The sequence below is a fragment of the Lagopus muta genome, chromosome 5 (genome assembly GCF_023343835.1).
Source record: "Lagopus muta isolate bLagMut1 chromosome 5, bLagMut1 primary, whole genome shotgun sequence".
In the NCBI taxonomy this organism is placed as follows: Eukaryota; Metazoa; Chordata; class Aves; order Galliformes; family Phasianidae; genus Lagopus; species Lagopus muta.
The window spans coordinates 25215006-25229755 of NC_064437.1; the positions used below are offsets into that span (position 1 = coordinate 25215006).

Here is a 14750-nt window from a genome sequence, read left to right on the forward strand (position 1 = left end):
GGCTTTGTGTTGTGCTTCACCCTGTGATGGATTTGCTTCTCTTTTTTGATGCTAGAATTTAACTCGCTGTAATCCTACTTCGTCAGGATGGGGAAGTGTAGGAGAGTTTATGGAGAGAACATGAGTGGTGTTGCACACCAGCTTAAAGTCTGTTTTTAAAGTCTGGTGTGCTTTGTATTGAAGGCGTCACTCATTAGCTAGATGCTGAAAGGATTTTGTAATGAAAGCTCTAATGTGGGAGGGATGGACGGCCAACAGCAGTTTGAGTTGGATTCTGCCACAGCTTCTGGCAAGTAGTAGTTAGCAAGGGTCTTTGGTTTGAGTTTAGACCTTCCCCTGCACAGATGGAGCTCAACACGAGATGAGTCCCAACAGCTGCAGAGGGCTCAGTTTATCAAAGTTTTTCCTAAGTCCCTACTGGTGGCCTTAAGGGCTGCAGAGCCCCGTTCAAGTGGTCAGGATAATGCTAACCTCTTGTGGCGGTGTGGCTAAACAGAAACATTGCCCATAGAAACCGCTGTGGGTTTAGTTCTCCTTCCTCTTTTCCTCTGCCCAAGTTGCACCTTCCTGTCATGCACTGACGTTTCCCTACGTTCCTTGCCACCCTTAGGTGCTGCTCTGCTTCCATAAGAGTGAGGAGCCCATCAGCAGTGGGCCGAGAGCTCCGCACCCAGAGCTGAGCGTTGTGCCTCCCCACTCTGAAGGGATGACCTGCACTTCATGGGCTTTACGTAGATGACAGCAGCCACCTTCACGTCTTAAGAACAAAGCCAGCACTGTTGTTTCTCCATGATTATGTTGTACCTGTCATTATGCAGGAAGCCCTGCCCTGTCTTCAGAAGTAACATCATTAAACCTGTGTATTTTAGTCGGGTGAGTCAGTTCCATTCCTGCTCTTGAAGCGTACATCTGTTGTGAGTGTAATTTCACCTTACTGGGGCCAGCAGTAGCAATGCCAGTAGTATGAAGTCCGTTATAAACAAGCTCTCTGCAATATTCACTGTATAGAATTTTTGGAAGTTGTGTTGAGAATTTTTGAAGAGAGAAGACTTGGATTTTTTTCCTTCAAGAGGAATTAGGTGTGAATGTGAAGGTGGATAAACAAGTGGGTTGATTATTTGGCCAGTTTGTCTCTCAGAAAAATCTCGGTTGCGTGAACAGATCTGTTAGTTTCTCTTGTAATTAGGAACTTACTTCTTACACTGGTAATATTCAGCTGCATTTTAATTAGACCAAATTCTCAACAGAGAAGTTTGACTGAACAGTCACGCTGGACATGGCTAATGAAAGGACGTACCAGCCTGGATTACTCAGCCCTCTTGAGGCTGCTTGATGTATTTGATATTAGCAATTTGATGTTTGCCATTAATCAGTTTTTCCAGCTTCAGAACCTGAGGTGTGACTCTACGTGTTTCAATGAATGGTCTTGCTAGCAGGAAAAAGTGTCAGGCTCCATGCAGGTCTCTGATGGGTATTCGTGGGGTAATCTCTGTATTTCACTGCTGGATTTGTGTGCTGTGGGTGCTTTATTTTGTCTTTAAGGGTGTTTCCTTGTTTTGGGTCTGTGTTCTTAATGAAAGCATAACCTTAAGGGCCATTGCCCCGGAATCTCTGCTGATCCTTCCTGCAGCAGATTCAGCATCCTTGGATGGAGGAGCTCCCATCTGCTGACTGCTGCTGGGATTCAGAATTCCAGCCCCTGCTTCAGTCTCCACAGAGGCTGACTATGCAGGCTTCATTCAAATGTAACTTTTTATGCTTGCCCAGTTTTATTTTAGATAGTAAGAGGTTAAGATCTCAAAGCAATAATATGTTCACGTAAATATCATTCCTTGCCTATCTTCCCTAACTGTTTCTGAGGGTTTGGGCTCAGTTCTGTGATCTGTCAGGAAGGTGTTACTTCTAAGCACTTTGTGCAGCACAGTCACGTAGCTTTAAGTGCTTACAGCAGCATGAAAGCAATGGGAAGGCTGTTCCTGGCAGTGATGTTGATGGATGGGAAACATGCCATTAATTCTAAAGACCCTTCACATGACTTTCAAATGTTTATTAGCTTCTGATTCCATGAAGTCTTCCTGAGCTGAAAGGCCCATTTGAAGCCTGCAGCAGGTGAGAGGCAGGTACAGGCAGAAAGAAGAGAGTTCTGTTTCTCCATTTCCAGAGGCAACATCAGGCAGCTGAGTTTAGAGGTTTGCTATGCTTTTAGTTACTCAGATGTCGGATCTGGAGTAGGTTTGCTTTGAAGGGGCTCAAGAGGGAGAGTGATTTCGAGAGGAGCAGTTGCAGCACTGCCTGTTGCTTTGGAATTTCAGATTTCAAGACGGCACCTGGTGCGCTGCTGTCAGCCCGGTCTTGAGCCCTGATCCCAGAGGAAGCTCTTAGGGTGCCTGGTTCTTGAAGGGATACAATGCAGCCCTGTGTAACCCAAGCAGTCAGCTGTCCTGACAACCTACATAGGCCAGCAACAACTGGGAATGCTTTTCTGTGGAGTGGGAGGAAGAAGGAATGAGGTGGAACTCTGTCAAATTTGTCAATAATTCAATTTAAGATGCTAAAGGAATCTTGGGCTCTGGCAGCAGGAGGTGTGGGGGCACTGGGTGAGGTTCCCTTCTGGATGGCACGGCTGCTCCTTGATCTCAATCTCAATTCAAAATTTCCATCTCCTAAAACAACTCCTAATTTAAGCAGCAGTTACACGTATCCTCAAAGCTGTGAGGCACAGCTGGCAGAGACCTCGCCGTGAAACAGAACGCAGCTGAAGTTCTGTAGGCAGAGGTCTTGTTTTCTGCCTCAGGTTAAGTCGTGGGTGGGTGCTGGGTAGGGGTAACCACTGCTCTGCAGAGCCAGAGCAAACGGCATGCTGAGCCAGCAGCAGTGCTGACCTCGCACTGGGAAATCCCAGCCCTTTCCTTCTTCCTTCCTCCCTCGGAATATATATGGTACACGGAGTGGACGAAGCACTGGGAGAAGCGTCACCCAAGTGTCACACCAGAGCAGTGACAGTGGGCAGAACGGCTTCCAGGTAGGAACACAGGCAGCATAGCGAGCGGTGCTGCGTGTGCTGCTGTGCCACCAGGAGCGCAGGCCGTAGGAGAGAAGCCTCAGACAGCAGTGCCAGTGCTAAGTGGGAGACAGGCTCCTTAAAGAACTACTGCTGCTTCTCCTCCAACTGTGGCGGCATGGAGTTGTCGCTTTTCTTTACTGCTCTAAAGCCAAACTGGTTGAAAAATACCTGCAGGCTGACCCTGCTTTGCCTGCGTCCAGGCACGTTCAGGTCTCCCATTATCTGCTGTGTGCTTCCTAGATGCAACTCTGCACTTTTTAGCTGCTCTTTCAGCTCAGCGTTTTCCCTTGTCACATCTTATGCCTCCCACCACAAGATAGCAGTATTTGGTAACCAAACCCAGTCGTACAGCAGACTAAGCACTGGCTGTATGTCTTGTTGGAATGCATTCATGTTTTTGTTGTATGAACCAGAGTGAGGAGTGCAGCTACTGGAGAGCTGAGTAAATAGACTTTTTTGTTCCTAACTTTTCTTCACCTGAGCTGTTCTTTTCATCTAAAAGCTACTGTCAGACTGACAAGCGATGTGAAGAGGAAGAAATCAAAAGAAAGCAAGATAGCAAAGTTGCTGATAATATTAAATTGTTAAAGGCAACAGAGAGAGAAGCCAGTTGAAAGACTGCAGGTTGGAGAAATGATAGAACATTCAGCGTAAGTGTGGATGGTGCTGCGCAGGAGAATGACTCCAACTTTGCAGGTGGGGTATTGAGCTCTGAGCTGTGTACAACAGCAGGAGAAATGGATCTGTGAGCTGTGGCAAGGATGTGTCATGGCAACAATTATCCATTACAAACCTGTGTAGTCATACTTAATCATGATATTTACTCATTTGCAGTTATTCTTCGTAAGGAAGATGTCTATTTTATCAGTGTACCTGCAGTTCAAACTGTGACTTCTTGTAGCTTTGATTGCTTTTAGATTATGAGTGTAGGACTTGTTCAGCCTTCCTGTCTTCGAAGGACTCCTTTCCTTCAAAGCTGTATTAATTCTGCTGGATTCTAGGACGACTCTTCAGAAAGTGTAATTTCAGTGAGCGCGTTCTTGTTTTTAACACAAGGTCTGGATGCACAAGGGCTGATCATCACTGGTAGGAGATCTTAAGAAACACATGCATGGCACAGCCTGAAACTGACAAGCTGTCTGCCCCGAGTAGGAATTGTGGGGTTTGTGTTACCCCAGTTATTTGGCAGCTGTTGGGAGCGGCGCTGCTGAATGGAGTCCCTTGTCTGCTCAGCAGAGCCAATTACAAGTGTCTGGGTTTAGCCAAGGGGAAGTGGAACAGCAGCCAGTCACTAAGTTTAGTTTGATGGACGCGCTTCTCTGACTTCACCCGCGCTTATTCACGTTGCCCCCCACAGCGGGGGGTTGGGGCTGAGAAGGAGCAGGACAGCTCAGAGTCCCTGAGCCTGGGCTGAGCTCCACGTGAAGGGCTCTCCCTGGTGCCACAGTCAGGACAGCGTGCCATTTTGAGCACTCCTTCCTGCTCAGGACAGGTTCTCTAGGAGAAAAAGAAGCGCTGGCTTATTTTCTGAGGCGTACGCATTTCGTGGAAGCGAGATCATAAGTCTTGAGTTAAATATACAGTAAATATTTTAAAAAGGGAAACTCTTCTTTGTTCGAGGGAAGAAAATGGCTGTGGACAGTTGGTTGAGCAGCATCTCAGTCAGTGGCTGACGATTGAGGCTGACAGCTCTGAGATTTATTTTTAGCTCGAGAACTTTGTCTAAAGCAGAAGCACTGCGTAGCTTTGGCAGTTGCTGCATATTCACTGTGGGTGGATGGAACTGGGCAGTCACATCTGTGCTAACGAGCATTCCGGGATTGGATTAAAGAATTAAACTCATGTACTGGAAACTGAAGCTCTATCAGCTCACCTGGGCAGCTCCACCCTCCGAACACCTTCCAGAAGGTAAGCAGTGCCAGTTACCCAAGGTATTGCCAGAATAGCCGCTTGGGCTCAGGTCCTGACTTGGCTCTCATTGATGTCATGAGATTGATGCTTCTTTGACTCCTGAGATCGCAGGTCAGTAAGTTAGGCTTACTCCTTCCAAGCTTTCCCTGTAACTGGAAAGGCTAAAAATAAACCTCAACAAGCTGGCTGAGAAGTAGATGAATGCAGTTGTTGTTCCAGGTGCTGCGTCTGAGGAGGGATCCTAACACTGTAGTGCTTCTTATTGGAAGTCATTATGTCACTTGGAAAGTAGCTTGGACATTTATGTCGTGTGAACTCCAAGGGCTGATCGGTTGCTGCTTTACATCTGCAAAATGAACCTCTCAGAGCTAGGCTAGGTCAGTGCAGGCATTTCTGGTTTGCTTAGGGTTTTTCAAGTAGATTTCTGTAGAACTGTAACTTCAAATTCTTGTCTTAACACTGAGTGAGTAAATAGCAATCCATTTGATTTGCATGGAAGTAGATAATATCTCAGCTTTGATCTGGCCAGAATTAATGACTCCTCAGAAATTCCATGGAGGTGTAATTCACATTAAGCTATTTCTGCCCCAAAGTACTAAACCCAGATGACTTGCTGTAAGCTGTCATAACGTTGGGCCAGCCCACCTTTCCTGTAGGGCTGGGTGACCTAATCCTTACTCTTTATAGTGGAGTTTACTGGAACTCGCCACGACTGAGGAAGAATGTTAAGCAGTCTTTTGATCTACACATGAGTGGTTTCCCAGTTATCTTTGCTGGTGTCCCTCCATAGCACTCCTTTCCCAAAACTGCTCTTGTGGGAGTGAGTTGTAGTCTACTGTAGGCAGGATTCAGAGGACCAAAAATTGGACCATCATCACCTCTGTACTCAATGGAAGGAGGTATGTAATATAGAGCACCTAAGGCTGGTGGTCTGTCTGCTTCTTTGTGGATACTGGCATTGCAAAGCTAGGTAGCTTCATAGGGGCTGAACCAGTCCTTAGTAATTAAGCTAACAGATGTTTTGATAAGACATTCAGGATTTTGTAAAGAGGTTACAGGTGTAGTTTTTCATTCAAAAATCTGTTGTTGTATATCACTTTTAATTGCATTACAACTTCTTTCTCCCATAGGAGAAAGTTTTTCTTGTTCTATCATGTGTTAGATTTTGCTTCCTCACATGGAGGTGTGCTCAAAGAAGTCAGATTAGTGCATAGTGTTGTCCCTGACCACTTTCAATGCCCATGATGAGAAACACCTGTTGTGCTTTTTTAATCATTGTTAGGTCCAGCTCACTTGTGTTCAAATTAGTTCCTCACCTCAAATGTTTTCAAGTGCACATAAAAATCTGCATCATTTGTTAGCTGTGTATGTCCCAGAGTCATTTTCCTGACAGAGTTCCGTGAGGATAGGAAATCTCAGAGGTAATGAGTAGCATCCATCAAGTGTTTCTGCTGAAGGTGATTGATACTTAATCTGCTTTGAAACTCTTACAACATTGCTGCTACCAGATGCTTCACAGGAGGTTCAGTCCCTTACATCTGCACAGCTGATGAGCTATGAAGAAATCTGTGCATCTTGCATTCAGCAAGGAATGGTCAGAGATTCTTAGATTAACACTTTGGTGCTTAAGCTTGTCTTCATTCCAGATTCTGTATCAGTGATGTTTCTTTACCAGGAAGAAGCTGCAAGTAGGGAAGTTCTGCAGCAGGTGATACTGAGAGCAGTGGTGTGCTGTAAGTCACTGACAGCAAGGAAATGTGCTGATGGACAGCACTGAGATAGATCTGTCAGTCTGTCCTTCCACCAGTAAAAATACAGCAATACCAGGTATTGCCTTCCCTTGGCTTTCCACCTCAAACCAGCTCAAAAACATGTCTTCTGTGCCACTCCCCACCGCTTTCACCACGAACTGAATGCAGAACATCTCATGCAGCTCTGTACCACATTTAAAATAAATCTGTTCTTAAAAGATGAGCTGTGTGGAGAGCATTTGGGCTCCCCATGTATTTCACTCCCCAGTACCAGACATCAGTTGTTAACCTTTTCCTGTGTCAGATGCATTCTGATACCTGAGGGAAGAAGGCATACCAGCTTGGCTTGCAACATGTTTTTGTGATGAGGACTCCTCATGATGCAATGTTGTCACTGACTCTGATGCCTCCTCCCACATTCTGTCTCTCCCAGCCTGAGACCATAAATAGAAACCTATTTCTTGCCCATCCCTGTGCCTGGCTTGGAGCTGTATTTCTTGGCATTATGCAGTGGGTTGTTTATGGCACTTAAACCTCACAGAGCTGTGGGAGGCCCAGAGACTAATTATGGATCTGTGCTCAGCTCAAACAAACCACATTATTAAGAGCCTGCTTGCTTGCAGGAGCGGAACACCTAGGAACAGCAGTTAGTTGGGTCACCCGTATCTTACCAGAGCCATATGTGAGCTGTCCCAGTCCTTTTAAGCTGATGTTTTTCCATGGCTGCACACATGTCAGCAGGAAGACTAGGTGGTCCATCAAGGTAAGGCCTCAAGTCTGTTGCTGGGGTAGAGAGTTCATAGGCCTGCTTCTGTGCTGCTAAGTTATTAGACAGCAGCTACTTGGCCTGGCCAGCGTTGGTTTGCTTGTAAGGATGGATGGAGTACTTTTGGTTAGTAGGAAGTGCTCAGATTGGGTTTCAGAAACAAGGCTACTGTAGGGTTTGATACTGCTCCAAACGTGTCAGCAAAATAGGAAACCTTGCTGCTGTGTTATCAGTTTTGTGTCCTCATCTTCATTAATGCGGAAGGCCTCCCACTAACAAGCTGGTTGAAGCTCCTGAAGCCCAGCACATGAAATGATGTATGTTTAGAGGATGCGGTGGAAAATGGCAGTTATACCAGAACCACTCAGTACTTGACAGCCCAGTTCCTGTGGTCCAGGCTGACTAATGCCTACTCCTTGTTACTCTGTTAGTCTTGGCAGCAAGGGTATGAAACTAGACCGGGTAAAATAGCAGCGTGGATTGATACTTGGTTTGAAAACCCCAAGTGGAAATAAAGCGAAAGATGTGGATGCATGAGGATCTTGGTGGCCTTGTAGTTCATGTGTCCTCTTGTAAAACAAAGAAGGGAAACCCAGAACACCCACTGGGTTTTGGGTTTCTTGGTATTAAATGCTATGTCAGTGACACTGTCCTGTAGCTCTTGGCCTCTCTTCCTTCCTACAAAGTCACGTTGGCCTGCTGCCAGCAGCACCAAACCCCTCAGAGCAGCATTGCTATTTGCACTTTTGTTTGACTGGGAGACACTGACAGCACGTATGTTCCAGATGTAGCAAGTTTTAGAAGCTGCTCATACTACTTATTTCAAAGTCGTGCAGTCAGCAAGATTGCCTTACATTAAAAGCAGTACCTCGGAAGGGAGGATTTAAGTGGTAGAGGAAGGTTAGCTGTGCTCAGGAAACAGCTTTGAAGGGCACAGCAGGGAATAGCCCAAGGAGCTGGGAAAAGCTGCTCTGCCTGAAAGGTTGCTGCTTCGGTCAAACAAGTGGAGTGTACCAGAATTCATGTCTCACGTTGTGCACTGAGTGTGAGGGGAATAGGAACAGGATGTTTGCTGTGGATGCGGATGTCAAAGTGATGGTCTGCACAGTAGAATAACCATCCAGCAACATCAGTTTGGAAGAAACGATGCTTATCCTGAAGTTAAAAAGAAGTCTGGTTTCCTTCTGCCTGGGTGCATGTGCCAGGCCTTTACAAACCGACCCACTGTGCAGGGACACTGGTGCCCTGCCCACACCAGTGCTGGCTGCTGGCCGACTGCCCCGAGCTCACCTACAGCTGGCCGTCACAGCTCAGAGAGGCTACAGACAGCACGCTCAGTGCCTGTGCTTCCATGCTGCATCTGTAACCCCGATTCATTATCTCCTAATCCTTCCTTGTTCCAGAGATACCACTTACACATCTGTCGCATTGTAACAAGCAGGCTAATAACCATTTTGCTTGTTAAACTTCTGCAGCTGATATTAATTAAGCAACAAATTAATATGTAGCTTTTCATTTCCTAACACCATTTCAGACCCACCTGAAAAGCTTATTTACTGCAACTATTTGCTCCGCCTTTCCCTCACATTATTATTCTTTGTGTATTAATAAACGCGCTGTTTCAAATACCAGTGTAATTAAGGGCACTCAGAGCACACAAGAGAGGGAAGACAAACTGCAAGAGGAAGAACAAACAGGAAAAAGATAGCCTGGGGGTTCAGAGGTAAAAGCATCTCAACCTCCAGCTGGCAGCATGCAGCAGGATTCACAGAGGTTTGTTTTGGAGGAAAAGGAAAGGATACCTCTCAGTTGTCACAGGAACTTTTGGAAGCCAACTGTATGTAGGTGTTGTAATATATTCTGTCTGGTTGCAATTTCCACTTGCATTAGTGATGGTGGAGAGGGAAAATACTCACGATACAGTTCACACAGGGAGAAGTAACTCTTTGCACAGCCTACATCCAGCCTACACCTGTTCTGTGGTGACTTTTCACACCCACAGCCTTACAAAACAAACGCTTCTAACAAGCCCAACTGCTCATTTCTTACCTTCAGTCTGAGCTGTGCCCTCATCACACGAAGCTGCCGCCTTTTCTTCACAGAGCTCACAGCTGTAGAAATGCTGCTCTTGGCTGGTGAGCTGCAGCACCTTCTGCCTTCTACAAAAGGCCAAAGCACTTGCTGCCCTTCCCCTGCTGCCTTTTATACCCCTCTGCAGGCCCACCAGCCTCCCAGCTGTGGGACTGCCACCGTGATTGCTTGTTTTTTAACCCTTCCTCCTCTGCATTAGAAGAAATCTGTTCTGCTACCAGCCCTAGAGACTGCTAGAGAACTGGGGCTGCTGAGGACTCCCGCAAACAGGTCTCACGTTTGTGACAGACGATTTGATGGTGCCCTTTCAGAGAGCTGCCCTGAACCTTACTAGGTGAGCAGCTACGCAGCTCAGACTGGGCATGCTGTGCTGCCTCTGCTTTCTGTTTCTCTCGGAAACGCTCAGCAGCATTTTCTCTTTAAGTGCTCATTCATCTCTTAGGTTTAATATTTTGACTCGCATCACTTCTGCTTAGTTCATGTGAATGGTACTTGTGCATTGGCATGGACGTGGAGTGAAAAAATGAATCAATGTGGGCAGTCCCCTTCACGAAGGATCTGTTTGGCAGTTTGCACAAAGGAATTTCTCCAAGGAAATGGTTTGTTTTGTTCCCAACACTTTGCTGCCCGACTCCTAGCGACACAGAGCTCTGTCGAAATTGCTTCATCTCGCAGTCCAGCCTCCGCATGCCTGGTATGTTCAGAGCTCCCTGGGAAGCTCCACCCTTCCTAACCAAATAACCGCAGCTCCCTTGTTCCTCCTCCACCCGTAGGCTGCGCTTGCTTTTCCATTGGCTGCCAGTACTGTCTGCACGTGGTGGCAGCCCAGCACTTCTCGTGGCAGTTAGTTGGCCTTTTGCTTGCTGTGCAGCAGGCATGATTGTGGGCACGGTGCTGTTCCAGCCCAGCTATGGCAAAGAGAACAAGCTGCTCTGCTGCCTTGGCAACGATGCCTCTGAGCCTGCGGGGTCGAGCTTCACAGGTAGGATGCTTAGGGAGGTTGCAGTGTGCCCTCCTGTTTCTGTACTGCCCTGTTGGCTTAGATTAGGGTGTGGGACCTCTCAGCTCTTTGTCTTGTGTGGGAGCAGGACTCAGATTGCCTGCTTTTATTTGGGCTTATCAAAATGCTCTGTTTGTACAAGCGTTAGTGCTTCAGGAACACAGACCGTGTCAGCGCCTGATGGGTTCTGCTACTGAAGATGAGGTGTATGTTGGGCTCTCATTCTGCTCTTGAGCTGAAGAGATCCGTAATTGTAGCCTCTGTGGCACAGGGTGGGAGGCAAAATGTCTCTTGGTGGTGGTGGCTGAATAGGAAAGCATTCATGTCCGGAGGGAAGCAAAGTGTACTGTGGGAATAAAGGAGAGGAAGGAGGTGGCTGAAGCCTTGCTTGTAGAATAAATGATGAGGTAAGTTCTCAATTGTATAGGAAATGAAAGCAATCACATATGATTTATGGTTAGGCTTTGAGTCGATGTCAAAGAGAACTTCCCAGTTCACTTCCTCGCCCTTGGTGTGACCGGAGCTCCCAGGCTGTTCAGTGTGAGGCGTATCCCATGTGGTGTGACTGGCTGTCTCAGCTTCCTTACTGAGCTCTTTGTGATTACCGTATTGAGCTCAGCTTTCTTATCCTTGCACATGGGATGGCAAGAATCCCACACTGCACTGAGCACTGTAGGTTATTGGGGACTGGATGCCTGTGTGTGAGTTGGGTTAGCTTGAAAAGGAATCCTAAGCCATACGTTGGTTGTGAAATAAAACAAGCGTATGTGTTTTTGTTTAAAGCTTTTGCTGTTTCAGCAGCTGTGCAATTGAAAGGAAGAAGTAATTTAAACACCATTAAAGTATTTCAGAGCAGAAGAGTCGGGGTGGTTTTTGGAAGCTGCCTGCTTTTGTGTTTGCTGTTTGTAGCCAGCAGGGGAGCATCACTCAGTTTCTCTGTGCAGCACACCGGTGAGCTGCTTTGCTCAAGGTACCAAACCCCCTCCTGCCTTTCTAACATGAGGCATTGTTGGAGTATAAAGAATGTGTTATTTAATTACCATCTATTTGTACTCTATAAAGAGAGCTGGATTTGGGAACCACTGTTCTTTTCTGTTGCCACTTAAGCTGTTCCTGATGCATAATAACTGCACAAACCCGGCCCTAAAAAGCAGCAGCCATGTGCTGGCAGCACAGCGTGGTTACTCTTTATCTGACAGTCTGGGATGTTGGTAATTGCAGGTGATAGTTGAGAAGAAGAAAACACAGGAATAGTGCATCTGTAGAGAATGAAGCCATGCTTTGGTAGCTGTGGCTCTGTCACTGCTGCTCTTGCTAGGAGAACCTCGATAGGGTGGCACTCTGTCATGGCTGGGAAGCAAGTTATTCGAGCAGTATGATTACCAGAAATGCAGGCAAAAGCCACTTAGCTGTGTGTTTGGGAACAAACTAACAAACCTCAGTCATTTCCTTTCCCATGTATGTATAATAAAGCTTAAAAACAATTGAACATGGATTCTGGGAAAGCCCCTACACTGAAGTTTTCCAGGCTTGAGCTCCATCACGTGGCACAGATTCGACACGTGTTTGCCTGTTACTTGGCATAGGCCTCTTCCTGTTCTGTCTCTCTGACTTCCCAACTCTCCCATCTGTGTTGCTCTCGAGCTCTTTGTTCTCTCCATGTGCCATGTAGCCTGGCTCTTGCTCACGTATGTAAGTCTCACAAGAATGTGTGGGAGCCTGGTGGGGTGGATCCTCTTGCAGCAGTCTGCTTCAATACATCCTGCTCCTGACTTCTCAGACCCTCAGGAACAGGCCAGGTCTACTTATGGGGTGGTTTCATGAGTAGATTCAATGAGGGGCATTGGGAACACGTGGTGGGGCAGGAACAGCCCTTGTTGTGCCTTCAGAAGCATTACTTCCATTCTTACATGTATTTTTGCCCCACGTGTAACTGCCGCGTCTTTCTTGTGTCTTTATACTGAAATGCAACCAGCTGCTTGTTCCTGGGGAAACCACAGTACGGATTGGAAAACCCTTTTTCTATAAATACCATTTCACAACTGATTCTTCCTCCCACTTCCTTGTACTAGCAAGTATGCATCATCTGAAGCAGTCAAACAGACTTGCCCTGTGTTCAGGAACACTGCTCCTAAATACCTCGTGTTATCCTTATTACTTTCTATCCTTGCCAGTTTACCACTTTATTATTTGAAATGTGTCACAAATCACTACCATTCCTACTGACTCTGTTACTGTTGCATATTATTTGTCATAATTCAGTCTGTTTTGCCTCTATTCTTAACATTGCTTTCAAATCCAAGCTACTTACTTCAGCTGCAGAAACAGACTGAAATTGTAGCATGAAAATACTTTAGAAGTTCATTACTTCACATCAAAGGGGCATGTTTTATTTCTTGCACATACTGTGCAGTGGGAGCTCTGCTCTGCTGTGCGCCAGGCTTTGATTTACTTACAGCTGTAATTTCCTCTTCTGCTCTTCCTTCAGAGGCCCTGCACCGCCCCTATGGTTGCGATGTTGAACCCCAGGCATTGAACGAAGCCATTAGGTGGAGCTCCAAGGAGAACCTGCTGGGAGCCACTGAGAGCGATCCCAACCTCTTTGTTGCACTTTACGACTTTGTAGCAAGCGGTGACAACACACTCAGCATCACCAAAGGTGAGGATCTGAGTTGCAGGGCAGCCACGGGCTGTACGCTTAGCAAGAGAAAATAGAACCCTGCTGTTGTTCCATTGGAAAGAGTGAGTTAGCAATTATTCTCGAACCAAGGATTACAAGCCTATGGTCTCTCTCTCTTGTGTTGGAGAGACACCTGCTGGGCAGTTCTGGTACTGGTACACCTTGGAGTAACTGGCCAAGGATCTGACCCAGGTACATCCAGGCTGCCCAGCTCCCTGGCTGTGAGGCAGAGGAGAATCTTTACATTATTGGTGATACAGAATTCAGGAGCTTTCAGCTGCAGCCAAATCAAGGATTAAGAATGTCACAGAAGAATTTCTGTTTAGGAAGTATATCAGAATATGCCCTTCTGCACAATTGTTAAAAAAACAAATGCCACTTCAGGCTTCAGGATGGAGACAAACCTCGTTCTTCCAAGAAAAAAGGAAAACACTTATCTGGTCTAAAATGTGGACTGCAAGAAGCTCTGTGAACTTATTGTTTACATTGCAGTAAATTTGGCTGACACTTTACTCATAAATACTTTGCGTACACCAACAAACAAGGGTTAGTCAGCTGGTGGGGAATGTCTCTTGATGAGACCCAGTAGATCATATTGTGCTTCCTTTGCTTTTTTCCCTCCTGGCTCGTAGGTGAGAAGTTGCGAGTCCTGGGTTACAACCAGAATGGTGAATGGAGTGAGGTACGTTCGAAGAATGGGCAGGGCTGGGTACCAAGCAACTACATCACACCAGTCAACAGCCTGGAGAAGCACTCGTGGTATCACGGGCCGGTGTCACGCAGCGCAGCAGAGTATCTGTTGAGCAGCCTCATCAACGGCAGCTTCCTGGTTCGTGAGAGTGAGAGCAGCCCAGGGCAGCTGTCCATCTCGCTCAGGTACGAGGGACGTGTTTACCACTACAGGATCAACACCACCTCCGATGGAAAGGTAAGGATTTCTGCACGGCGCTGTGGGGAAAGGAAATCTGGCTGCCTTCTGCAGGTGAAAATTGCACAGAGGAACATTCATTTGCTCAACACAACTGAGAACAAGTGCTCTTAACATCTGGTTCTGTTACCGTTTTTGTTTTCTCTTCCAAATCTGCCGGAACGTTTGTACTGTATCCATTTTCCAGCACAACTGAAAGCTCTCAGCAGCCTTTACCTAAGCAGATTCCTGATTCGTTCCTGACAGGTGTACGTGACAGCAGAAAGCCGTTTCAGCACGCTAGCAGAACTAGTGCACCATCACTCCACGGTAGCAGATGGACTGGTGACGACTCTGCATTACCCAGCACCCAAGTGCAATAAGCCCACTGTGTATGGAGTGTCCCCCATCCACGACAAGTGGGAGATGGAGCGGACTGACATCACCATGAAGCACAAACTCGGGGGAGGGCAGTATGGCGAGGTGTATGTTGGTGTCTGGAAGAAATACAACCTCACCGTGGCTGTGAAAACATTAAAGGTGAGTTATCAGATTGTTGCATGCTGTTAATTTGGTCAGT

At 46.6% G+C, this 14750-nt stretch overlaps 1 protein-coding gene across 3 annotated transcripts in view; it reads left to right on the forward strand.

Annotated features, from left to right (window-relative positions):
* ABL2 (ABL proto-oncogene 2, non-receptor tyrosine kinase) overlaps positions 1 to 14750 on the forward strand; it is a 36991-nt gene that overhangs the window by 10391 nt on the left and 11850 nt on the right. Inside the window, exons 1-4 of one of the 3 annotated variants that reach the window (XM_048943792.1) lie at positions 505 to 4972; positions 13072 to 13242; positions 13896 to 14191; positions 14438 to 14710. In XM_048943792.1, the coding sequence (XP_048799749.1) occupies positions 4906 to 4972; positions 13072 to 13242; positions 13896 to 14191; positions 14438 to 14710 (807 nt within the window). In that variant the 5' untranslated portion in view covers positions 505 to 4905. Of the gene's footprint in view, positions 1 to 504; positions 4973 to 10331; positions 10566 to 13071; positions 13243 to 13895; positions 14192 to 14437; positions 14711 to 14750 lie in introns of those variants that run through there. The other 2 variants (XM_048943791.1, XM_048943790.1) reach the window with 2 other exon arrangements.